The sequence below is a fragment of the Labrus mixtus genome, chromosome 3 (assembly GCF_963584025.1).
Source record: "Labrus mixtus chromosome 3, fLabMix1.1, whole genome shotgun sequence".
Classification (NCBI taxonomy): Eukaryota; Metazoa; Chordata; class Actinopteri; order Labriformes; family Labridae; genus Labrus; species Labrus mixtus.
This window is the reverse complement of record NC_083614.1, coordinates 21,231,675-21,258,018: the sequence shown is the minus strand read 5'-3', so window position 1 is coordinate 21,258,018 and position 26,344 is coordinate 21,231,675. Positions and strand designations below refer to the sequence as shown.

Sequence of the window (26,344 nt, the reverse complement as noted above, 5' to 3'; positions counted from 1 at the left end):
TCAACACACAAGAATCAACCTGCTTTCTATGATAATATCTGATTTCCTTCAGATAAATTAGTGAACATGAGTGCAGATGGAGGGATGCATCACCACTTTGTTTTAACCACTATACCTGTAATAAAACAAATGTTCTTTAGCTGAGGCTTTTTGTGTATGACGCAAATATAAGCACAGAATCAGATTTATTGCATGCTTAGCTGAAGGTGTTCAGTGTTTGAAAGCTGCACAAGTCAAAAATGATATTTCAAAAACAACAAGCAGCAGACATCCTTGTTTGACTGGTTTTTTCTTAAGTGTGCATGTGTGCAAACAATTCACAGAGAAAAAAGTATATAGTGGGTTTTGCCAATCGGACAACTGACAGACCTTTAGTGTAAACTGTTGAAGTTTTGTTTCTTCTTGTGGAAGCTGACAATCACAAGATGACTGAGGTAAAGACAGCTGAGCTCATCTTCATCTGTCTGTCACTGCTTCAAGGTAAGAAATAAAAACGTTATAATCTTCTAAATTACTTCAGTGAAAAGGAAACTTTTGAAAACTGAAGTGAGGCCAGCTGATTTGACTTGATGCTTTAACTTTGATATATTCTAAGAGACTTTTGTTAGTATTCAGAATACATAAGCCTCACTGGAAACACCTTTATCATGAAAACTATACATAAAAAATCTCACTGGTCAATTTTTCGAGAGAAAAAGTGAAATAACAAATATAGCATCATTTTATGATATGATTATAGTTGCCTTAACCTTTGAACATATCGTACATATTTGCAAGAGTTGCAAAAGTAATTCCACACATTACTTAAAAGGTGTTAAAGAATGTAGTGAGTTTTGTTAAAGAAGTGGACTTCACTCTTTTAAGAATTCAAGTAAAACAATGCACTAAACTTTGAGCAAAAATAAAATAAAAGTGAGACTATTTTTATTATTTTTACAGAATGATAAACCTGCTTTTTACAACCCTAATTATGTTAACAGTTAAGTAACCTGTAGCAGCTTTTAAGCTGAGAGGCACACGTGTCAATAAAGAGTATTTAACTATGCTAGCAGCGCTGATGATGCTGTTAATGCTTGAGTTGAGTGCTAACATCAGCTAACACACTCTCATTGACAATGATAGCATGCTGATGTGTAGCAGGCTTTGTGTTTACCATGTGTTACACCCATTTACAGTCTATGGTTACACCTTAGTTTAGTGAATTAGCATGCTCATTCGTGTGCTAGTTAGCATGCGAATAACTTGTGTTAATTTAATATTTTTTTTGCACAAAAGTCATGCAATTGTTATTGACATAAAATAAAACTTTCACAAGGAAAGAGAGGAGAAACACTTGTGCTGTTGAGTTAAGAAACGTGAGGAGAGTTTGCAGGGGAATATCAGAAGAGCAGCAAGCTGCCTGCATTGAAATGAGGAATGTGGAGCTTCTTGTGAACGTAGTCACCGTACATTTCAACTAGTAATCTCCAGTTGAGTCCTGACCATTTTTACAGCCTTAAAAAGCATGAGAGAACCCAGGCCGAATGTAAAGAGGGTAATTTACCCACTAAGGGGTGACCTGAAACCCCAACTAGTTCTTGAAAACAAAGATATCAAATGATTAAGAAACCTCAAAGTTTATCTCAGTATCTCCTAATGAATTCACTTTTGAGCCACTTTGATGTATTCCAATGTATTACCTGCATCTGACACAAAGCATTTTATTAAAAATGTTCATGTTTTCCAATTGTTTACACAAAATACAAAGACATATCTGCCAAAAAAGTATACTATGTTTTGTTTAGGCATAATCATGAACTTTGATTCTACTTTCTGTGTTTGACTTCAGGTTTTGCTGCAGCATTAAACTGCAGCAGCCCATCACCTGAATCCTTGTTTCGTGCACTTGAAACAGAATTATTTCCCAAAAAACTGCTGCGACCTGTAAAACGCTTCACAGATACACTGAATGTATCGGTTGACCTCACTCTGGTGGGACTGTTAGGAGTGGTGAGTCCATGAGCTAGGCAATACTCTTATTCATGCCTGCTCATTAACATGTATAACTGTATCCACTAAGTATTCGTGATTTTGTCATTAATGATCATGAACATGTCTTATCCCCAGGATGAAAAAGTCCAGACCTTGACAATATTCATATGGCAAACCCTGGTAAGCTTTCAGACCTCAGAAAATAATCATCTTAAAGAGAGTACTTCTGAAACTGTTTTTGATGTACAGAGAAAAAGGCCATGACAATAGACACTTGGCATGTCCTAAAGAGTAAAGCTGTATGGTCAAGTTATATCATGCAATACAATAAAACAAGCTTCAACTCAAAGTTTGACTTCCAGACCGGTAAAAAGTCCAAGATACTTTTTAGAATAAAATGAAAGAAAACAAGCTTAAGAAACAATGCCAAATGAAGCTGAGCAAAGAGTCACCAAACCACAGGTCAGGCTGGTTGATTCAGACAAGGGTAAGTGAGTTAGTGGTAGTAGATTGTCAGGATCCATGTTGTCTGTTGTTGGCTTTTCGTAAGTTTGACTGACAACAATAATATTTGAGAGAAAGAAACAGATTCATCCTTTAGTATCTAGTGACACAGTTCAAATATTTTCACATTGTAATTGTTTGATTGTTGTATTTGCATATTTATTTATGTATGTGTATAATTAGGCAGATGCATTTTGAAGGTACATGTACATATATACATGTATTCTTTAAATTAATCAGTAGCATGAGTACAGAGGAACTGAACAGGTTCAAATGCCACTGCCATGAAATGAACAATCGCATTATCAGAATCAGAATTTACACATACAAGGAATTTGACTTGGTGTATTGGTGCTAAACAATTAACAAGGAAATAAAGCAGAACTACCAACAGCTTGAATAATACAGTAGAAGAAGCTATTACAATATATAAAATAGAATTTAAAAATGTAAAATATAAAATAAAATAAATAAATAAATAAAAGACACAAAATGTACAAAAGGTGCAATGTAGGAGCTGTGCAGTGGACTATGAGAAAAAAAATCTTACAGTGTATGTAACCTACTCACAGAGTGCATGTAAGGAAAATACATTTAAAGTTCAGTGGGTGTTAATGTAACGCATAAAGAACAGTTCAGCATTCACATTACTTTGATATTTTTCTGACTGTGGGGCTGATGAGAGTCTGGGTTATGTGGGAGGAGGGGGGAGGGCATTTGTTAGAAGCTGTCCTCACCCTGTCATTGTGTTCATTGTGTTCATGTCTTGTCACATCTGTTAGTACTGTAATGTTATGTGTTAGGATGTAAGCTGTATATTGAATGTTGTGTATCTATGTTAATGAGTGTTATGTTGGTTTTTAAGTTGTAAGACGACGCAGTCACACTGTCATGGTTGTTGCGGACCCCAGGAAGAATAGCTGCAGACATTCTGCAGCTAATGGGGATCCTAATAAACAAAACAAAACAAGACATGTTCTATGCTGATTACCCCATGAGTTTCATCTGTTTACCCTAGGAGTGGCGAATAGAGGGACTAAGTTGGGATGAGCAGGAATGTGGAACTAAAAGGGTCTCTATACCTCGGGAACACCTTTGGATCCCTGACATTGTCATCACTGAGTTGTAAGTTAAAAAGGATGTTCAGTGGTCTATTAACTTGTTCAACCATATTTAGGAAATATATGTTTTATACAGTGGTTGTTGGGCTGCTTGCTTTACCTTTTTTCTTATTTCTATCAAATTGCCACAATTTAAATTAATCCTAAAAAGCTTCGGTAAGAACTGTAGCAAGTTTGAAATATTAATGGTTAAGTAAGTTATCAATGATAAAAAAAAGTCTTATGGGTCACATAGTATGCAAAGTACACTTTACCATGGTTTTGAAACACTAATATGTGTCCCTGTCTACAAACCCCCCAATCATTAGAAAAGTCCTCTCCGTCTTTTGCCTGCTCCACTTTTCATAAAATGTGTGCTCAAGCAAACTGTTTGGAGATTTTCCCTTTGTGACATCACAAAGGCACGTAACCCCTCCCCCAGGTGGGTGACACTCCCACAGAAACGGTCTGTTCTGAGCAGGGCTGAAATAGAGGGGTTTATAGGCATGATAACATACAGGATCAGAGGCGAAACTTCACAAATATGTTTTGGGGAGCTCAGAGATTTATTTCAACTCGTTTAAAAGGAGTAGAATATGTGACCTATGCAGGTTTTTGTTTCTTTTTTAAAGTATGTTCTATTTTTTTTTCAGCATGGATGAAGATGTATCTCCCAGAACTCCTTATGTCTACTTATACAACACAGGTCTTGTACATGATGATAAACCATTGAGAGTGGTCAACACCTGCCAGTTAGTCATCTACACTTTCCCCTTCGATATGCAAAACTGCTCCTTTACTTTTCAACCTTTTCTACACTTTGGTAAGCCAGCAAAAAAAAAAACTAAAACTAAATATACGTGTTACATTTGCAGCAGGGCTTTACAAAAAAAACAATGTTAAGGCTTATTTTCTTTTTTTTTTCTTTTTTTTTTCTTTTTTACATAAATCTGTTCCAGCTCAAGACATAACATTGATTCAAAGCCGCACAGCTGAAGAAATCCTGAAGGAGTCCTTAAAAGTGTTGAAGACAAAAGGGGAATGGGAGCTTATAGATATAAAAGCAGCTCTAAGTACGCTGCAGATAACAGAGGGACGCTTCTCTGAGATCAAATTCTATGTAAGCACTTTATTTTATTCTGTATCCACCTTATGAATACCAGTACTTATCTGTGTAACATCACTTCTTAATACGCTGTGATACCACAAACAATCTGAAGAATTTCAATGTAATTTATGTGATTTATGTCAGAAATTTGCCATTGTTATTTTATGGGAAATAGTTGAAAAACACAGTGAAAGGATGACACAGTAGATGTTAAAATGTGGCAATGTCAGGGTGCTGGTGGCACAGTGGTTAGTGCGCGCGCCCCATGTATGGTGGCTGTGGTCCTCCAGGCAGGCAGACCGGGTTCAAGTCCCACCTGTGGTTCCTTTCCCACATGTAATTCCCTAGTCTCTCTCCATGATTTCAGACTCTTTCCACTGTCCTGTCTCTCCATTAAAATCCTCAAAAGCCCAAAAATAAATCTTTAAAAAAAATAAAAATGTGTCAATACCAAAAAAGCAGGCAAGATGAAAGGGGACCTTTTTTGTTTTAAAATAAATAAGAGGTAAACATAGGGCGTTTATGTTTTTGTAGAAGCATGTAAAAAAGAAGAGAGCAAAGGGGGGCAAAAAATGGATCCTCATGACAACCAATTCTCCTAAGGGGCCCCTGAAAAAGCATGTGAAACTATGAGGAAGATGTATATTTAATTTAAAAAGCCTTGCTTAAAACCTTTGTCTTTGCTCTTGTGTCTCACCCCAAGTTAATTTTAAGACGCAGACCGGTCATCTACGTGGTGAACCTGCTGATCCCAAGCTGCTTCCTCGTCACAGTGGACCTCTTCAGCTTTTTTCTGCCCCCCCATAGTGTGGACCGGGGCTCCTTCAAGATGACGCTCATCCTGGGATACACAGTGTTCCTCCTCATCATGAATGATCTGCTGCCTGTCACCGGGGAAACAACACCTCTCATCAGTGAGTACTTTGAGTGAAACTTGAACTGATTTTTTTCAAGAGGGAGATTGAAGAAGCATGCAAACTTCTTTCAGTGAAGCAAGATTAGCCCAATACATGCTCATATAGTGCAGGACAAACACTAACAAAGTCTCAAAAGAGTCTATCAATGTCTATAAATGTACAGTATGGTTCGAAGTAGCTTAAATCGAAGCTGTTTGAAGAGACAGCAGTAGCACTCCTCTGTGACCCAATAAGGCGTTAGCATTTTGAATCACACACAAATCCATATTTCTATTTCAGAGCTGTAATTAAACATTTTGAACACACAGACATGATACATACAATATATTTCTAGATCCATTGTGACTTACACTTAACGTAGGGTGCCCTGATGTCTCTCTCCATTTAATGGCCACATCATCCAAATATTATCATAGAATCACTTGACTGGCCTCATTACATAGATGACACACGTCTTGCTGCCTGTCAAACAACACCTCTCATCAGTGAGTGATAGAACATGAAGAGTAAAGTCCGAATGACAAAGCTCTCTTTATTCATTCCATTTCCATTTCTATTTTTTTTTTTTCTTTGTTTCCTGCAGACGTTTTGTTCGCCCTCAGCCTCGCTCTGATGGTGGCCAGCCTGTTGGAGACGGTGTTTGTAACTAACCTGCAGTTCAGCTCCAGCCAGTACCGTGCGGTGCCTAAGTGGCTCAACATCCTCGTGTTGCAATATCTAGCTAAGGTCGTTGGTCTCCCTCCAAAGAAGAAAAGCAACCGGGTCACTGTCTCTCTACAGCCATCCAATATTGGTATAATAACAGTTTAATACTGTTTTTATGACTTCTGCTCATGCTTCTACAATATTTTGTTTGCAACTCATTTGAAAAAAGTTATAATGACGAGTAAATTAAGCAGAAAAGGTCATACTTTGTTCATGATCTTGCAGGTTTTTAATTGTGCAAAAATATTAATCTCAAGATCCACTGAGCTTGTCCAAAGATATACTTTAAAGCCCACATCAGCAAGGCAGTTGGCCTGATTGTAGAAGAATTAACCCTGAAAACATCAAAAGTCAGCAAGCAGAAAGAAGCTGAATGAATTTTGTCTAAGCTCAGCTATGAAGGGCTTTTTCCTCAACTTGAAAGAGTTTTAGCATTGGCATTAGCAAAAACTGGCAAAATATGCTAGTGATACTAATCATGCTCTTTTCATGGAAATGTGTCTTCTGAAATGGGAGACACATCGTTTCAAAAGTCACATCTCCAGTTAAATAAAATGGTTGACATGAAAATCTTGACAGGCAAAGGAGAACATGCTAACAAAGGGGCCTCGCCTTGTGTTTCTTATGAGAAATGTTCTTAAAATAACTTCTCACTTTGAACCAATACAAAAACATGTGAGTCTGTGTGCTTGGTATTCATTATTTAGAAGTGTCAAATTAACAGGTATACACATTAAGTGTATCAGTTGAACAAAATATTTGAACACAATACACTCGTTATCTCGTAGGGATTCTTCAGCAGATTGACTTTGCTCATGCTTCATGATAAAAGCATTCACACTCTGGTGAAAGAATTCAAATAGGCAATCCGGTCAAACTGTGTTTTTTTAAATCTTTTAAAGGCAGCTGTTTTCACAGTTAAAGTACAATTTTTCAGTGACGATTAGACCTTTTTGAAACGTTTTTTAAGTTTGCGGAGGTCTTATGGTTGGTCATTTTTCCCCAACTGCTGTTCATTTTATTTCTCAACAGGATGGCAAAATAGTTTTTTATTGATTACTGTTTATACATTGTTTTTCAGAATTTATATACTTACTTTTACTTTTGATTTTTGATGTACCCAGAAGTCAATTCAAGCACCATCTCTGCCAGTGATCTTCAGAGAGTCTGCGCTGATAAACCTCCTCTGGATCCCGCTCTGGATGAACTGAGGAAGCTGAGCAGAGATCTCGCAGCCATCCGACTTCACATTGGCAAACAAATCGAGGGAAGCAGCTCTTCCCAGGACTGGCTAATGATCGGGATCATTATTGATCGTCTACTGTTTGGTATATACATTATCTTCATCTCGGCCAGCTTTGCTTCCATTATATCCATCTGGATCTGGAATAACTCCACATTATGACGTGCCGGGAGAGCAGAATAACACAAGCGCACTTTAGTATTAATAATATGTTAAGTCTGACCAATAAGAAGCTCACAGTTAAAATCTGAAATCTTTAAAAAAGATGGAGAAAAAATAAAATGCAGAAATTTTAAAATTATTTTCAACAATTTTAATTTAATCCCGAGCTCGATCTTGAGCTGTTAAGCCCCAATGGCCCTGTTATTGTTTGTATACATATGAGAATTAATTCAAGTGCAAGTATTTCATTAATATTTATGTCAATGTCACATCCCAGCTTACTCTCACTTGTGTGCAAGACCTCTGCTGCTGTCATTTGTCCAATTTGTATCACCAACACGCTGAGGTAAAAGTATTAAAGTCTAAATACAATTTTGAAACAAGTCTTCTAAAGTACTTTAAATGTAGCCTGTAAATGAACATGTCCAGCATTCACTTTTAAACCCCTGACTTCAGTGAGTCAGTGATTACTGCAGCACTTACTAATGATAAGCACAGGTTTGCTCAGCTCTGGAGAATAAAACTCCCGTAGGTGGAGGTGTTAAAAAATACAATGGATGAGTGGTTATCATAGGTGTTCAACAACACGTTCTGTACATGTTTTTGATCAATCTGCAAGAAAGCTCATTTTTGGATTATTTATTTTTTGTTGCATGTCTATTATTGTTAATATGTTCATGAGGAATAAATGTCCTAAGAGGAAATGGCCTGCCCTTGTACCTGTTTTCTTAATTTCTTTATTGAGGTTCATTTTTAAAGACTTTTTTTTTTTTTTTTCAAACATACCAAAATGAAATAAATCTTGCATTGTTTTCATTTTTAGAGGTATAGTGTGTGTGTGTGTGTGTGTGTGTGTGTGTGTGTGTGTGTGTGTAAATGTCTGTATTAGTTATGTTTAGGGCTAAAGAGGCAAAACTGTGTACAGTCAAATAATGAAGACAAAAAATGTAGTTCCTAGTACAAGATGAATCACAGAATTTCAATTATTTAAACCAAGGGTTAGGATTGTGTAACGAGTTGGGCATAGGTGCTTTAGGTTAAGTCGGGTAAGTAGCAAAAAACTTGTTGTGTTGATTGTGTGCCTGTGTGCATCCATGCATGTGTGTGCGTGTGCTTGTGTGCGTGTGCGTGTGTGTATTTACCCGGCCAGTAGGAACCGTCAGTGTTTTCTTCATACAGAGTCAGTTTGGTGGTTGTGGAGGATATTTGTTTTTTCAGGGACAACCACGATGAGTCTGTGTCAGCAGAGGATCAGGATCATCTCTGGTTTATTCTTGTTCTCAGGTAATCATATCTTCTTCTTCTTCTTCTTCCTTATTGTCAGTATTTACGTATGCACTTTATTATCCATACTAAAGCATCTTCGGCTCTGCAACTAAAAAGTTTATTTTTTCTCAGTATTTATCTCAGTAATATCCATCATAGAAGGTTATCCTATTGGTTTCAGGTTTAACTCGCTCTTACAGAGTAACGATCCGAGGTCATTTTCTGTTCTGCTCAGGCATATTTCAACTGACTCTTACTATTGCATATGGGTATGAATGAACTGAGGAATACATTTTAAAATGTAAATTATCAGCTATGTTTCATTTTTTTTGTGATGAATTGTTTTTTAAATTGAATTCTAAACTAAAGGTGCACTATGTAGTTTTGGTAGAGAAATGAGAAAGGTGGAGAAATGCACAGATTCTGTGGTGTATGTTCATTACTCTATACACAAACTGACCTCAGAGGAAAATTTGATCCCTTATGGTGAGGGGTCCGCAAGAGTGAAAACATTTCTACATCATTTTGGATGTTTAGCCCCCAATAATAATTCAAAGCTCAGTCTAATGTTTAAGCCTGTGAAAATGAGTATAGGAACTTTGTAGGTAACTCAGGTAAACAGCTCTACACTTCTCAAAAATAAGGATACTGGGAGGGAAGGGGAATCTTGGATTTATTTAAAGCAACAGTGTAGAGTGTTTATTTAACTGTTCTCTCTTGTCAGTGTCTCTGTGTCATAGTAAACTGTCCTGTAAAGAAGGACACAGCGGTCCGACCCATGAGTCCATGCAGGATGTGTTTGACCTGAAACCTTTCAGACCAGCGGTGAATCTTAGCAATCCCACCATAGCCAACATCTCCTTCACTCTGTACGCTGTCCTGGGAGTGGTGAGTTGGTCAATTAGCAATCTTAAATCACACAAAGAACAACTCAATCCATGCATATTTAAATTAACTCAAGCATGATAGAAGTTAATAATAAGCCCCACGTAAGGTTTACCTGTACTTAACTATATTTCAGAACGAAAAAACCCAAATACTCACTACCTTCTTGTGGCTGAGACTGGTAAGTACAACCGAGATCGATATTAAAATGGCTATCAATGTAATGCACTCTAGCAGAAACATACTTCAAGGAAATGACAAGGAAACTGACATTGTAGTTCCATGTTGCGAGTTTGTCAGTTCATTATTTCTGATGAATTTACTGCAGTATTGGCACAACGAGTTCCTGGTTTGGGAGCCTGATGAGTGTGACGGCGTCACCAGGATTTCCCTCCCTGTGATGCACCTCTGGTCTCCTGACATCATCGTGTATGAGTTGTAAGTTCTCCTGCTGTAAAAGACTGTTTGATTTTCTTTTTGATGGCTCACGTGGGGTTCTCTTTCGTCTCGAGACTCTCCACCCCGTTACATTACATGTACGGGATATGATCCCTTGCTCGTCAGAGTCTGTGGATATTTCTTTAAGACACACCGGCTTACCTGGTCACGCCCCCACAGCTCCTCTAGTTTGATTGCAACGTGTCTTCGAGCTGCCTAGAGGCTGGAGAGAACCAAGGTTACAATGTAACCCTACGATTTGTACACACAAACTAAATGGCTCATCACATTGCAGTTGGTTCCCTAACACAGATGTGTACCATTACTATCCACTCACACCATGTAAAGAGCCACTGTCTCTCATCTATGCTGTTTAAAAAACTCCCCAACAGTGAACAAAGTAACCCACAAGTACTCAGTGGTTCATGCAATCAGAAAAGTATAGCCATCCTAGAAATTCAGTTGCAGCCATTGACATTTTTGTTCTTTTATTAAAGAACCATCTCAATATGATTTCCTGCCAATGTGTTTCTATTTTTTTTCTTTTCAAACTCCCCCAGTGTGGATGATGATGTTTCCCAAGCATGTCCTTACGTCTACGTGAACCACACAGGTCACATCCGCTGGGACAGGATGCTTCGGCTTGTATCCGCCTGCAACCTGGAGATCTTCAGTTTTCCATTTGATGTGCAGAATTGCACATTTACATTTGGCTCCTACATGCACACCAGTAAGAGAGAATGTCCTGATATTTATGAGGAAAAAAAACCATCCAATGAATAAATCAAATTGAGAAACTCATACATTTTAGAATATCTTTGTGTTAGAGGACGCTCTGGCTAGTTCAAGATTCAAGATTTTGATTTGTCACGTGCTCATACAGATGTGCAGTGAAATGTAAAGACTGTTCCGCAAGGCCATGCAATAAACACTCAAATTACTAATACACATATATACAGTAATATAGAATATAATGTAAAATTTAAAAAAGAAATATTTGAATATACAAAATATAAAATCTAGAATAATGTAAACAGTGTAAAGTGTCAGTGTGTAAAGTTTCCAGGGTGTCAAAGTGCAATGTGCAGATTGGAATGTGTGGTGTGTGTGTGTATCATGTAATCTAGTTTTTAGCTCTCTTATATATTTCTCTTCCACAGTAAGGGATGTGAGGGTCAGTCCAGCTCTGACATTTATTGAGATGTCTAGTAATTCAAAGCGTTACCTGGAGGCCAGTGGAGAGTGGGAGCTGGTGGACATACTGGGGGAGACTTCAATCCTCCAGTTCGGGATCGATGAGTGGGACATCATCACCTTCTGGGTGAGAAAAACACTGAATTTGAAATTTGATTGTCTTCCATCTAATTTAGCTGAAAATAAAACATCTGGCGATCAGACGGAGACCAGCTACAACGATCACTTACACAACATTAGGAGAAGTTTGGAACAACTTTCATGTTTGTACAGTCACAGACGCTTAGCTTAGCATAAAGACTGGAAATGATGGGGAACAGCTTGTCTTGTTTTGACCTAAAAAACAAAGTATGCCTGCAAACATCTCTAAAGCTCACAAATTAACATGCTATTTGTTTAACCTGTGAAGCTCTGCTTAGATAAGCTCGCACGATGATTCTTTCTGTATTATTATTAAACCTGCAGACATGATATGGGTGTTCTCAATGCTCTTCATTTAAGTGGTGCGACATTCCATTATTTTATCTAGCATATGTAATGTGTAAAAAGTGAAATGACTCTTTGTTGCTACAGTGGATATACATGTTGTCATTGCTAAAGATTACCTTTGCAGCAAAGTAGAGGAGTGACTTAAAAAAAAAAGGTTATGATACGTGTCCCCACATGATTCCGTTACATGAACCTCACTGATGGCCCGCTGCTAAAACTGGTCATTGTCTGACTTTCTTACCAGGTGGTCATAAAGCGACGGCCAGTGCTCTACGTGGTCAACCTGCTGATCCCCAGCTCCTTCCTCATGCTCATCGACATCCTCTCCTTTTACCTGCCCCCCCACAGCGTTGATCGCGCCTCCTTCAAGATGACCCTCATCCTGGGCTACACTGTCTTCCTGCTCATCATGAACGACCTGCTGCCCAGCACAGCAAACGGCACGCCTATCATAGGTCAGGGAGGGTGGCACGTGGAGGTGACATAAACTGAGAACTGGGTTATAGGCTATATCGTTTGAAATGTGGTCATTCATGACTAAATGGCCTGGTCTATTAAAAATTAGCAATAGCAACGTCCATAAGATTTATTGGTAAATGGACTCAGATTTCGCATCACACTTTTCCATCCATCCATCCATCCATCCATCCATCGATTTTCTTTACCGCTTTTTTCCGTTCGGGGTTGTGGGGGGGGGAGAGGCAGGGCGGGGTACACCCTGGACTGTACACCAGTCAATCACATATAGAGACAGAAAACCAGCCACACTCACATGGACAAAATGTAGAGTCACCAGTTAACCTAACGAGCATGTTTTTGGACTGTGGGAGGAAGCCAGAGTACACAGAGAGAACCAAAGCACAGACATGGAGAACATGCAAACGCCACTCAGGAGATTTGAACCAGGAACCTCTCTGCTGTGAGGCAACACCACTAACCACTGCACCACCTTGCAGCCCTAGCTCTTTTCTAGTCTTCTAAATTACTCAAAGTTGCTTCACCATAGCCCACACCCTGATGGCATTGCCGGCTATGTGAAGTGCCCATCAGTACTAACTAATCCCATTCATTCACATTTACACAGCGCTGGCGTAGCAGTGGGAACAATTCAGGGTGACTGCAGGAGCTGGGGAAATATGTTTTGAAAATATGGCCTCTTAAATGTGAATGCTTCAATCTCTCAATGTGTCCTTCAATCTAGGAATCTACTTCTCAGTGTGCCTCGCCCTCATGGTCATCAGTCTGCTGGAGACAGTCATCATCACCAATGTCCTCCATCACAACTCCATGAAATATCGAGAGGTTCCAAACTGGGTTAGGATTGTCGTCCTCAAACACATCGCTAACCTCATTTGTTACCGATGGCCGGAAGACGTCCAGCACCCCGTAACACTGCAGAAGGACAAACCTGACATCTCAAGTGACAGCACTTCAGGCCCCTGGATCATCCAACCAGCCAACCAGATACCTGCACAGCACCCTCCCAGCAATGAAGGTATTGAACACATTGCCAGTGAAAGAAATTTAATTATTACAATTTTATAGGTTATAAGTGCTGTTTATGAATTGAAAAATTTGATAAAAGTATGTATTCATAGACTTTGGACTGACATCCAAATACCCAGTTTTCATCATTATTGAAATGCATATAAATCAATTGTCAATATAAAAACTTTATATAAGAGCCAGCTGTGCCAACAATCCCTTCTACCAGGTACAGCTGCTCCTCCTGAACTCCAACAGATCTGTCAATACCTGGGCGACCTCCGTGACCACCTCACCTCGCTGAAGAAGGAGAGCGAGCTGCAGGAGCAGTGGTGCCACGTAGGATACGTCCTGGACTTCCTGCTCTTCCGCATCTACCTGCTTCTCATCTCCTGCTACGCCCTGGTGATCATCTTTATGTGGTGTATCTGGATTAGTCAGTAGTTACATGACATGTGGGTCCAATGTCAACAAGGGCTGGGTGGACTACTCATACAGATGTAAAAATAACAAAATAAAAAGGTTATTTGTTCAACTAGAAGTAACAACTAAGCCTCTGTCAACATGAACGAGTTGCTGCTACTGTATCGTTAATTAAATTGGTTTCTATTTTTGATTCAGCAGGGAAATATAAGTGTCTATGCACAATGCTGGGTTTGTTTTTGTCGGAAAATAAAAAAAAAAAAGTGCAGAATTATAACTGTGACATCATAATTATCCTTGTCAATGGTACATAATGTTGGTTACTATGATGTGTTGATAAAGTAACATATCACTGGCCCAGTTATTCTAGGGTCTCATCTTTGTCCCCAAAATAATCTAAATAGTTTCTTTATCCAGGGGGAAATAAAAAAATAAAACCTTCATTGCAAAATGAACTTGTGTAAAACAATAAAACTCTCCTGCTCCAACAGAAATCATTTGGCAGCAATATCCACTTTAAATGCCTCAAATGTTTAAACCTGGCAGGATGCACTTAATCACCCAACATCATGTGTCTCAGCTGTTTTTTTTAAAATGATCTATAACCATCTGAAAATATTTTGAGTTGCTTAGCACTTATTCGGATTTGATTCTCAAATTCAGCATTCATTAAGCCCCTTCCTCTGGACTATTAAACAAATATTTTGTTTGGAAAATTGTTGAAAAAAAAAAACAACAACGTTTGTCTTCTTCTTCTTAACACATTGGATCAATATTGAAAGCTCTTTTTTTCACCCTGTAATCTGTATGACAAATAATGCAAGGCAGGTTCTTGTTTGAGCTTATGATAATGATCTCTCAAAAACACAATAACGTCAGAGAAGTCAATGACATGTGGCTTTTTGTCTTCAAAGATTTTTTTGGAGGCTTTTTTGTGCCTTTAATGGATAGATAGGACAGTGGATAGAGTCGGAAACCAGGGGGAGAGAGAGAGAGGGGAATGACATGCAGGAGGGAGGCCACAGGTGGGAGGCGAGCCCGGGCCGCCCGCTTGAAACGACAGCCTCCATACATGGGGCGCACGCACTAACCACTGCGCCACCAGCGCCCTGGCTTTTTGTCTTCAGTGAGGTTTTTGCATCCTCTTTGTTTATTAGTAACTCCCTCTAACAAACAGATCAGAAATGAATCATTTATCAAGAGACATGTTTGCAGAAACTATCTGTTAATTATCTGTTCTCTGAAGCTATTTCCCACTGACCACAAAGAACCGGACATAAAGATTCCTCTCAGCCACGAGAACAGTTCATGTTATCAGGAGAGACAGTATGTAAATAGGCTATGTAAATGACTTAATTAATAGTGGTTTTAAAATAATCCACACTTGTTCGGTCTGATCAGAAGCTTGACAGTCATCTGTAAAAAATAAAACAAAACTGTTGTCACCTTGAGAACAGTTTATAATCTTCTTCTCATCTCATATTAATCCACATGTATACACATTTAACTTTATAGAAATAATAGTTAAATACCATATATGCAGGACAATCATACACATCTACTGCTGTCATTTGGACTGCTTGTTTTAGTGGACAGTGGCTCCAAACTTTGCCTTTGTAAGAAAATGTGGATAGTATGAACCCCCTCTTTGTTCAAGAAAGCAGGACAGTTGTTTCCTATGCTTAAAGGGATACTTCACCCATTTGCTGGCCGCCGCAGCAGCCGAGAAACAAAACCAGTCTGTCGGCTGCAACCGTCTCGCGGCTATATTGCCAGGGACGGCGGCCAGCAATATAGGGCCTGCCTGTCAGCGGCGGTGAGGACGAGGAGCCGGGGGCCGGCTCGAGCTGGGGCGGACTGGTAGTGTCCGGTGCTCTCACTGTTTGCCTATGGACACAGACATAGAGTCTGTTTTCTGCCAGGAATTTTCAAGATCAATTCTGGAAGAAATCTCGGAATCAGTTGAGAAAACGGCCTTCTGAGTTGAAGTAGGCTAAATATGTCTGTAAACATGACCTTAGTGGGAGTGGCCTGCGGTGCTTTGCATTCTGGGATTTGGTGTCTTTCATCCACATGAGCCAAAAAGACACTTTCTGCCTTTTCTCGGCACCAACTTTCTCGGCACCAACTTCAAAATTTATTTCACATTTCTACTACATGTATGACCCAATGTCAATACAGATTCATGTTTCAACGGGTGAAGTATCCCTTTAAGAAAAAAGAAAACGTAATAAGGGGCGGCTGTGGCTCAGCTGGTAGAGTCTGTTGTCTCCTAACCAGAAGGTTAACTCCAGCTCCTACAGCTACATGTCCGGTGTCCTTGAGCAAGACACTCAACCCTGAGTTGCTCCCACTGCTTCATCTGGGGTGTATGAATGGGATTAGTTACTTCTGATGGTCACTTCACATAGCAGCCTCTGCCATCAGTGTGAATGTGGAGGTGTGACCTGCTGTGTAAAAGCGCTTTATAGTCAGAAGACTAGAAAAGCACTATAAAAGCTCAAGTCCTTTTACCATTTAGCATTAAAGCTATATTACTGATAGCTTTGAGGATTCAGACAGCATTATGGCTGTATCTCAAATATTCAAATCATTTAGGAACTTTCTGAAACTAATAGGATTGTTCAACCACAACAGAAACTTCAGTTTGCTCTCAAGGCTTCACTTCTCTTATTATGTGACCCACAGGGACTGCTGGAAGGGGGCGAAAAACTGAATTTTAAACATTAATTAAAGCAAAGTCTCCCCCAACTATTATTGATACTTTTCTCCTAACATCTCAAAATGAAACAGAATTCAGCGGGCACTGATAACTAACAGAGGCTGAGCATAACTCGTGTACAGTCCCCAAGGAAGACAACAGAAACCCAGTCATGTACCAGATGTCGTGTTTGAGTAAAGTTGTTGACATACACAATTGAAGATGGTTCCAGAACCTGTTGTACAATTCAAACACTAATTATGCCAACAGTCATCCGCCACAAACAAATGAGAATACCCTAAAGGCATAAGTAATGCTACAGTGCACATTATTCGAAAGTCAATATTAGCCTGTGGATTAGTTTGCGTATGTAAGTCGTGTTTGCCGGGAAGAGCGTGTCAGTGTGATGGAGCAGACGAGGGCATTCGTTATGAGACTGAAAATGAAGGAGAAACCAGCCCAGCTCGTCGTCATCTGTTTTCTGCTGTTCATTGACGGTAAGGTGGCAATAATATAAACTAGATTATAAAAGATCCTCTCTCTAAAACCTATGAATGCTTAAGTTTAATTCATGTCTACTTCAGGTCTGTTGTCCCAAAATACTCCAGTCCAGTTAATTCCAATACAATACAATTACCTGGCTCTCTAGATAGATAAATGAATGTATAAAAACACAAGACTTACATGTTATAATGAAAAACTAATTTGTATTTATAGAAGCTTATGTTACGCTATTTATGCACTTTTAGTCCTTGATTATATCCAGGTATTCATAATCATATGCATCATTTTAAAAATAAAAAATGGAGTTATAGTTTTACTTTGTAATAAAGAGATAATCAAGCTTATCAGGCATTAATCGGAGCGGCTGTGGCTCAGTTGGTAGAGTCGTCGCCTCTCAACTGGAAGAAAGGGTTCGATCCCCAGCTGAGCAACAAGTCCGATGTGTCCTTGGGCAAGACACTTAACTCCGCATTGCTCCGGCTGCTTCAGTGGCGGTGTATGAATGGATTACTGTTGTCTGATGTACGTCGCTTTGGATAAAAGCGTCTGCTACGTGAATTGTAACATTAATCAGATATTTTAAAAAGCATGACCTGTCCTCTAATAAGGAACTTTAAAGTGGATGTTAGAAGATTAAAAAGATTGGATTGGTTGTATAAAAATAAATAAAAGTAGATGAAGAGTGACATTAAGGACATAAAGTGGTCATTTCTTTTGTTCTGACCTCTTTTGTTTTTGATGTCCCAATTTAAGGTTCAATTAAAATGAGCAAAGATGCAGAAGGGCCAGGTTGCTTTATATGTTGGCACTTATAGGACATCTTACCAAAAGCTGAACCTTTGTGTGATTTTTGCTTAATCGTTTGAATCACTTTCAGTTTAAAATAAGTGTAACCAGCCTGAACATCGTACAGCTTTAGGCCTGTCTGTAGTCAAGAGACATCGGATAAAGAATAAATTATCAAAAAAAGTGTGCCGCTCCAGGCGTAGAATTAGTTATAAAGCATGTCTGCTTGATATTGGCACACATGCTTTCTGCAATGTTTTAAAAGTTGAGCTGGTGGTCATAACATTTAGAAACGTTTGAGTTTATAAAATATGTAAAAACTGCTTTGGATCATTAGATGAAAGTTATAGTACGTCAAAAAGTGTTTCAAATCGAACATAATTGTTTGCTGGCACACTGCAGAAGGAGGATTGCTTATTCTCTGATATCATTTAAAATGTTTTGCTCAAGCAGAATTGTTTGCAGTTTGATTGATTATTGGTTGAATATGCCTTTGTGTTGTGTCTCTTCTCAGTTAAAGTTAGAGTCAGTGACATTGTCTGTTGCTGTTTGTAAACACAACATTCAAATTGGGCCGATCCTCCTGGGCTCACTGCCACCAGAAGCACACACTATCTGCAGGGCGTAGCACGTACGTCTACTGCTTTTACCTACCCTGCAAGCTAACTAAAATTATTACATTTGTTGTAATGGAAAAGCTGTTAATTTAGCAAGCTAGCACAAGCCAACCATGTGTGTTTGGCACCTGCCTGTCCAACACGAAGCAGGCTAAGTCCATTAAAGCCAACCCAAGGTGCACCCTCTTTTTGCAACGCGTTTTATCCGCTTGGCGTTTCAAATTCAGATTCTTTATTGTCTCACTAGGGGAACATTGTCCTCACTATGATTATAGTTTCTCTTCTTTGCCGAAACGTCCACATCTGCAATATTTGCCAGTTTAAACGGCGTCCAATAGCTGAATCTTCTCCACTCCTAAACTAACCTGTGCGCTGTCATTGGCTGGGGGAAACACATCCACTCCCCACCACCCAGAATCCAGGCTGAGGACAGAGTCCCTGCAGACACAGTAACCACCACACATGTATGGAGGTCCAGAAGTGAAGAGTGGCATTACTTTAGTATAAGTCTTTATCTGATATTTTAGGAAAAAGTTACTGACTCTAACTTTAAGCTATGCTAGTTAAAAATATTTTATTGTGTAATCCTCTCATGTATAATAACCCATCCAGCTGGAGTTTGTAAGTTTCAGTGATATGGAGTGGCTTTCAGTTTTTCTACACCAGTTGTCGGACGGACAGTAATAACAGAATAGCAGCTATTTCTATCTCTGTTACTTCATTCTGTTTCTATATTACTGTATGCTACTGCATAAGTCTTCATTTTGTGTTTAAACATTAGATTTTTTAAAATTGATAAGTTTAATATTTTTGTTATTTACAATACTTTTTTCTGTTTACTGTTCTATGCATTGCTTCTCCACTGCAGGTCTCATAAATAATGCAAACTTACATTTCTCCTTTTTTTTCTCTCAAATGTAACTCTTTCTGTGTCCATACTTTTAAATAAACTTGGACCCAACACAACTTTTTGGTATGACCTGTCGTGCAAATTACGTTTTTTTTCTCCAATAATTTTAATCAGGTTTTGTAGCAGTGTTGAATTGCAGCAGCCCAACCCGTAAAGCCTTGTACCATGCACTTGAAAAGGAATTACTCCCTATTAAAGGGGTGCTTCCTAGGAACAACTTCACAGAGTCACTTGAAGTCACCATCAGTATCACTGTGGTGGGACTTTTAGGAGTGGTGAGTCTACACACAAAGGTCGATTTAGGCTTCTAAATGAGCACACGTGACATCTTCATTCACATTTTTAGAAGTAATTGATTCAAAATGCATGTCTAATCTGCATATCGGAATTTAATGAACATAACACTGAATGTCATTCACAGGATGAAAAGGCCCAAACCATGACGATAGTAATATGGCAAATCCTGGTATGTTTACAGAGCGATGACAAACACACTTTAGATCTCTTGTCATTGGCTTAAAATTCTCTTGTTATGTTGTCATGTGTAGATTTTTAAAGCACTATCCAAACACAAGCATGATAAGAAAATTAGCCTATTACTACTGTTTTGCACTGATTCTAGCTGCAAAGACTTCCGTTGCAGAAAAAACTTGCATGTCCACCTGTTTCAAATTCACCAAAGTAGAATAAATTGAAATTAAAGTTCAATTATTACTGTAATCATTGTTTGTGTGCAAAATGATCAAATGCTTTGTACGTTTTTTAACATTAAATTTAAAGGGGAAAGGGGTGTTTTTGATTCTAAAATATTCTGCCATAATGACTTATTGACCTTATTTTCTTGGTTTCACAGTTTAAATAGTTGTTTTTTAAAGGTCTAAGTCACATGTTTTTTGTTCTGCACATGTAGGAGTGGCAAATAGAAGGACTGAGTTGGGATAAAGACAAATGTGGAGCTGAAAGACTCTCTATCCCTCGGGAAATGCTATGGGTCCCTGATGTGCAGATTGGAGAGTTGTAAGTAAAAAGGATGTTTAGTTGTCTCGATCAAAAAAATATTCTTAATATGAATAAAAAAGAGGAAAACTTCCATGCTGCTGTACAGGATTATAGTTGTTGTTTTTAACTTCATGCCAAAATCTCTAACTTTTTGAGATGTATTTCAAGACCAGCTTTTGATTATATCTTCTTCTTTTTCCAGCATGGATGAGGATATTTCTCCTAAAACTCCCTATGTCTACTTACACAACACAGGTTACGTATATGATGATAAACCGCTTAGAGTGGTCAGCTCGTGCAGATTAGAAATCTACTCTTTCCCATTCGATGTCCAAAACTGCTCGCTGACCTTTGGAGCATACGTCCATTTTGGTAAGTATTTTTGAATATCAAAAGTCCATTATGTCTCCATGACTCATCCTGCACTTAGGGGCGTTTACCAATTTTTCAGCCAATTAAAAAGCCTTGTTTAAGCTCATGATCCAATCAAATTCATCCCAATGTTATGTTCCGCCATTTTTCTTGTGATTGGATATCCCGTTTCAGTCGAAATACGTCACCACACTCCAGTTAGATACTCTAAGTTTTGTTTCTAACCTCTAAATTAAGCTGGTGCGTTAAAAAAAAAAAAAAAAAACGTTATCATGGGTGTAAAAAATAACTAAAATCTATTCTATATATTTGTATTTCAGCTTCAGACATACAGATGATTCAAGGTGCCACAGCTGAAGAGATCCTGGAGGAGTCCAGACAAGTGATCGCGACCAATGGGGAGTGGGAGCTCGTAGGCCTCAGCGTAACTCCATTTACACTGGCCTTACAGGAGAGCTACTCTGAAGTCAGATACGATGTAAGCAACTTTTACCACTATAATTACCCAGTTGTAGCTCTTCCATTTTTTGTGTTCTGGAAATTGAACTTCCTGTTTACAAGTTCAACACGGCTTTTGATTAAGGTTACACAGAACTTATAATGGGCTTCTTTTTACAATATCAAACCCTCCCAAAATAACAAAACACCTGAAGTACACTAGTCCAACTAAAGTATGGAAGTGCACCTGTGTCCTCCGCAAAGATCGTCATCAGACGCAGACCGACCATCTACGTGGTGAACCTGCTGATCCCGAGCTGCTTCCTCGTCACAGTGGACCTCTTCAGCTTTTTTCTGCCCCCCCATAGTGTGGACCGGGGCTCCTTCAAGATGACGCTCATCCTGGGATACACAGTGTTCCTCCTCATCATGAATGATCTGCTGCCTGTCACCGGGGAAACAACACCTCTCATCAGTGAGTACTTTGAGTGATACTGTACTGAATTTTTTCAAGAGGGAGACTGAAGAAGCATGCAAACTTCTTTATGAAATTCAGTGAAGCAAGATTAGCCCAATACAATCTCGTAAAGTGCAGGACAAACACCAACAAAGTGGCAAAAGAGCTTATCAATTTATCCAAATGTCTCTCTCTAGTTAATGGCCAAATCATCCAAATATTATCATAGAATCACGTGACTGGCACATCATTACATAGATAGACAAATGGGATTGTAGGTTTTGTTTTTTATAGATATATATTAATATTATCCAGAACATGTTTCTATATTTACATATTACATTTATTTTATTCGATAAATATTTTAATCAGGATAGAAATTGTGGGGAGGGACAGGTTAGGGGGCTTCAGAACCTGCTAGCTAGAATGAAATCAGGTTTGTCGAGTTTAAAAGAGAACGGGTTCCAAAAATACCCTGCATATCAAACAAACAGTTGTTTTTGAAATACATGCTGATTACTAACCCTTTTTTATTGCTTCCTGCAGATGTTTTCTTCTGCCTCAGCCTGGCTCTGATGGTGGCCAGCCTGTTGGAGACGGTGTTTATCACTAATATCCAGTTCAGCTCAAGTCAGTACAGTGCCGTGCCAAAGTGGCTCAGCATCCTCGTGCTGCAATATATTGCTGTTGTAGTTTGTCTCCCACCAAAGAAAAAGAGCAACAGAGTCACCGTCTTCCTTAACCAAAATACAAGAGGTATAGTGATGAACTCATTATTGATACCGATAAAAGTTGATCAGACATCTGCCTGCCAGTTTGTGTTCAGCAGATAGAAGTATTTTAAGCACCATGACACTTACTTTCTGAACTTTTACTTTGTTGACAAATTTGGGGAGTGGCAGAGGGGGGGGAGTCTACGAGGCTGATAAAAAAAGTGCTTTCTACTTGTTAAAATGATCTTGTAAGAATTATTTTTAGATTGTGGCGACTATGCATGTCAGGTTAACATGACTATATCTTCAGACTAAATTATCTTTGCTTAGAAAGCTTAGGTACTTTTCAACAGCAGATTTTGTTTGTGTTTATATTTTTGTCGTTATGTTAGGTAAACTGATTGTCTTGGCCAGGACACTCTTGAAAAGGAGATTTTTAATCTCAACAAGTTTCCCAAGCGTCCCCCAGGTAGCTTTAGGTTAAGAACATATTGAAGTAGTGTTGCCGTGGTTACCCTTATGCATTCATGTCAAACATTTTCAACCGTGTGCGAAAACAGCTAATGTCTGAGATGTCCTGATGATAACATCAAATGGACTACATGAATAAAAAACATGTTTTCCATGTTTAATGTATAATCTGAGAATGTGCAGTTCATATTTGACTATTTGTTTTTTGACAGAACCAGCAATGGATCCAAACATCAGCAGCGTCTCAAGGAGTGAGACTTTCTCTAGTGATGAAACTTCAGTGAAACCCCCTCCGACTCCCCCGATCCCCCTGCTCCCCTCAGCCCACCCAGAGCCGGCCCTCGATGAGCTGAAGAGGCTGAGCAGAGACCTCACAGCCATACGCCTGCAGATAGACAATCACTTCAAGGGGACCAATTCCTCGCAGGAGTGGCAGATGATCGGGATGGTCATGGATCGTCTTCTGTTCTGGTTGTACATCATCTTCATCATCGCCAGCTTCATCACCATCATCTGTATCTGGATCTGGAACAATTCCTATTCAGTATGATTATGATAAAGGGTTAAAAGACTGATCGGAATACAGACAATGTTGATCATCAACAAGAGAAGCTACAGTAATTTAACCTATTCAAACACACACTGATCAGCATTTTATCCTGAGACATTGAACATGTTGATTAACTCTCTCATGGTATGCAATGTGACTTTTCACTTATTGGAAAAGTTTGCTGGAGTTCTAATGCCACAGAAATATTTGTTAAGTTTATATAAAGCAGGGTGGGATGGGATTTACATGACTTAAATTCTACTTGCACTGAATACTTCCATGCTGTGTCAATCAAAACGGTTCCAGAGGTTGAAACTTTCTGATGTAAAAAAAAAAACGTATTATAAAGTATACCATGTTTACCATCTACGTTTTACCTTATGCATGCTAATATTTTCTATATATTCAAATCATGTTGCAGTCCTCCATCAGCCCGTTGAAGTTTATTTCAACAATAATGACCGGCGGCCACTTATAAAACCACTTATTTACTTTGAAAGTCTTACAGTATTTAAACATAAAGTCTGATAGAGTTTAGAATGTTTTTGGCTGTAATATCTGTTTTACACCCAAGAGCAAATGAAAATCAATCGCACACAAAGTGCACAAAAAAACATGCTCATCTCACCGCGGCCGTCCAAAAAACCGACCATTGTAGCATATCAAAATGACATCCTATTGACTTTATCCTATAGGAAACATTTATGGGATAAAGTCATATTGTCCTGGGATTAGATACTGCTATTAGACTCGTTTGAGATTTTAACTGTTCTGTGCTGTAAATCTGATATTTGAAACTGCTTGAGGCTTTTTTTTTTTATTACAGATTAAAAGCAAAGATGAGCATATATTTCGACTACGCAGTACAGAGAGACAAGAACGGTCTGTGGCTCCCAAAGGAGGAGGTGTGGAAAAATAAAACGCTTGGCTGGTTATCAGAGCTGTGGGACAACAAGTCCTGTGATGTCCTGGTTGTGTTTAAGATGTAGATACAATATCACATAGTTCAGGGGGTAGTTCTGCATTTATTTACAGCATTCATGAGGACCACAAACTTACTCACGAGCAGGTGATTGTGAAGGCCCCTACAATAAAGGAGTACAATTTTAAGGGTGAGATAAGATTTGAGAAGAAATGGAGAAGCAAAGTTTTTGACTGCATTAAGTGGCATACCAATCATTTGCACCCGTTTGAATCCCTGTATACTGTGGGCTGCTTCTCTTAATAACTTTAATATAAATCACAAAACCTTCTGGTCTTGTTCAGCAGCTGTGCTTCAAAGGCTAACTGTAACCTTAAATCTTAATTGGTTATAATGTATCATGGACCAGTCAATCAGTGGATTACAAAGAAACTCTACTGAAATACTCACCATATCACCAGTGGCCATTCTAGAGACTATTGTCTAAAATCAGTTTCAGCATTCAGCATGGCAATGAAAGTGAATGCTGTCAAATGGGGCCCCCTTAAGGAGGTTTCCGACTGTCACTGCAAAATTTGCACATTATGGGTCGCTATATTAGTTTTAATTTTGTCAGCCCCCTATTGGTCTGGGGCCCCCTATTGGTCTGGGGCCCCAAGCAGTTGCCTGCCTTGCCTGTTGACAAGCAGCGCCTCTAGGTGGTGCTATTGCTTGTTCAGTTTTTGTACATCGTCAGCTTTATGGAAAGATTGTAAAAAGTGAGATCTTTTTATTAAAAGTGTTTATTTACTGTTGATACTTCTACTTAAAGAAAATATGTGAGTACTATTTTTTACAATAAGTATGCATATACGCAATCGAAGCAGGTGGAAAATACACCCCCTCCCTCTTTCTTTTTTTTTTTTTAAAAGAATGACAAATGTGGTTGCTTTTGTGTAAAAAAAAAACCTTTGAGAGAGTACATTGTCAGGTTATAAATGTAAGGGACGTTGGTTGTGGTTAGCCAAGTCTTGGCTATGAGCTGAAATAACTGGTTAATCAACGGAAAAATCAATCTGAAAAAAATAAAATGTAAAAGGCCAGTCAACATCAGGTTCAAGGTTCTCAACAGAGGAGACACACTGCTTTTTTCTTGTTCTACATTGAGTTCAAGTTCCCATTATACAGAAACTTTGAGAGTATCCAACTGTTGTGTCCTGATGTATTTCCATCTGAATCAGGATAGAACCAATCACAGGACAGAAGGTGGGACATATGCTGCATTCGTGTGGTGTCGGGCATGTCGGAAAAAAGAGGTTCCGAGATGTAAAATGCACATGAACACCTGCTCAAGTCGGAACAACTAGGAAACTCGGAAAATAATTTGATGCCCGACTTACCGACTTGACGTCAGAATAGTCATCACCTGGGGGGGCAAAATATGTCTTGATAATGTTAACATACTTTTTATTCACTCACGTATTGCACGTCAACTTTTTGCTCAAATGTAACTTGTAACATTTACATTCCACAGATAATCTTCGTAGCATCAACGGTGTTTGTCGCTGTTGTTACAACATTCCAACTTTCCGAACTGAAATCACGTGAACACACTGAATTCGGAAGAACGGCTTCCCAACTCTGAAAACTTGGACCACCGAGAGCAGCACATGAATGCAGCATTAGGTTGGGATGAATTTGATTGGGTCATGAGCTTTGACTCAGCTTCTTTATTAGTTGAAAAATTAGTAAAAGCCCCTGAGTGCAGGATGAGTCATCAGGCATTTGAAACATTATATAGGAAGATATATATTTTTTATTTTTGATGTATAAAAAATAGTCAGTGCTTTATTGAAACATGTTTGGCAGATAAATAAACATTAAACAAGAACTGGATTAAAACCAGGAAAATGTGTTCTTGCTTTTTGTGGGGACTTTTTTATTGAACTGTTGTTTAAAAGTTGCATTTTACTTTAACACTTAAACTATACATGTATATATATTTTCAATCTGCTTGAATTTCAGTTGCTCGCCT

The 26,344-nt window shown here is 38.7% G+C and overlaps 3 protein-coding genes across 3 annotated transcripts; all 3 read left to right on the top strand.

Annotated features, from left to right (window-relative positions):
* Positions 1 to 354: 354 nt before the first annotated feature.
* LOC132965610 (5-hydroxytryptamine receptor 3A-like) lies at positions 355 to 8,417 on the top strand. Its single transcript, XM_061033770.1, has 9 exons — positions 355 to 480; positions 1,829 to 1,989; positions 2,107 to 2,151; positions 3,494 to 3,600; positions 4,229 to 4,398; positions 4,535 to 4,695; positions 5,387 to 5,597; positions 6,184 to 6,393; positions 7,430 to 8,417. Exons 1-9 carry the CDS (start codon positions 426 to 428, stop codon positions 7,708 to 7,710), a joined length of 1,401 nt encoding a protein of 466 aa, XP_060889753.1. The 5' UTR covers positions 355 to 425; the 3' UTR covers positions 7,711 to 8,417.
* Positions 8,418 to 8,784: 367 nt separating this feature from the next.
* On the top strand, positions 8,785 to 14,389 carry LOC132965596 (5-hydroxytryptamine receptor 3A). Its single transcript, XM_061033753.1, has 9 exons — positions 8,785 to 8,994; positions 9,701 to 9,864; positions 9,998 to 10,042; positions 10,190 to 10,299; positions 10,860 to 11,029; positions 11,460 to 11,620; positions 12,227 to 12,437; positions 13,184 to 13,477; positions 13,697 to 14,389. The coding sequence occupies exons 1-9, from the start codon at positions 8,805 to 8,807 to the stop codon at positions 13,909 to 13,911; spliced, it is 1,560 nt and encodes a 519-aa protein (XP_060889736.1). The 5' UTR covers positions 8,785 to 8,804; the 3' UTR covers positions 13,912 to 14,389.
* Positions 14,390 to 16,969: 2,580 nt separating this feature from the next.
* LOC132965602 (5-hydroxytryptamine receptor 3A-like) lies at positions 16,970 to 25,124 on the top strand. Its single transcript, XM_061033763.1, has 9 exons — positions 16,970 to 17,088; positions 19,523 to 19,683; positions 19,830 to 19,874; positions 20,319 to 20,425; positions 20,610 to 20,779; positions 21,100 to 21,257; positions 21,482 to 21,692; positions 22,221 to 22,430; positions 23,071 to 25,124. The coding sequence occupies exons 1-9, from the start codon at positions 16,998 to 17,000 to the stop codon at positions 23,406 to 23,408; spliced, it is 1,491 nt and encodes a 496-aa protein (XP_060889746.1). The 5' UTR covers positions 16,970 to 16,997; the 3' UTR covers positions 23,409 to 25,124.
* The last annotated feature ends 1,220 nt before the right edge of the window (positions 25,125 to 26,344 follow it).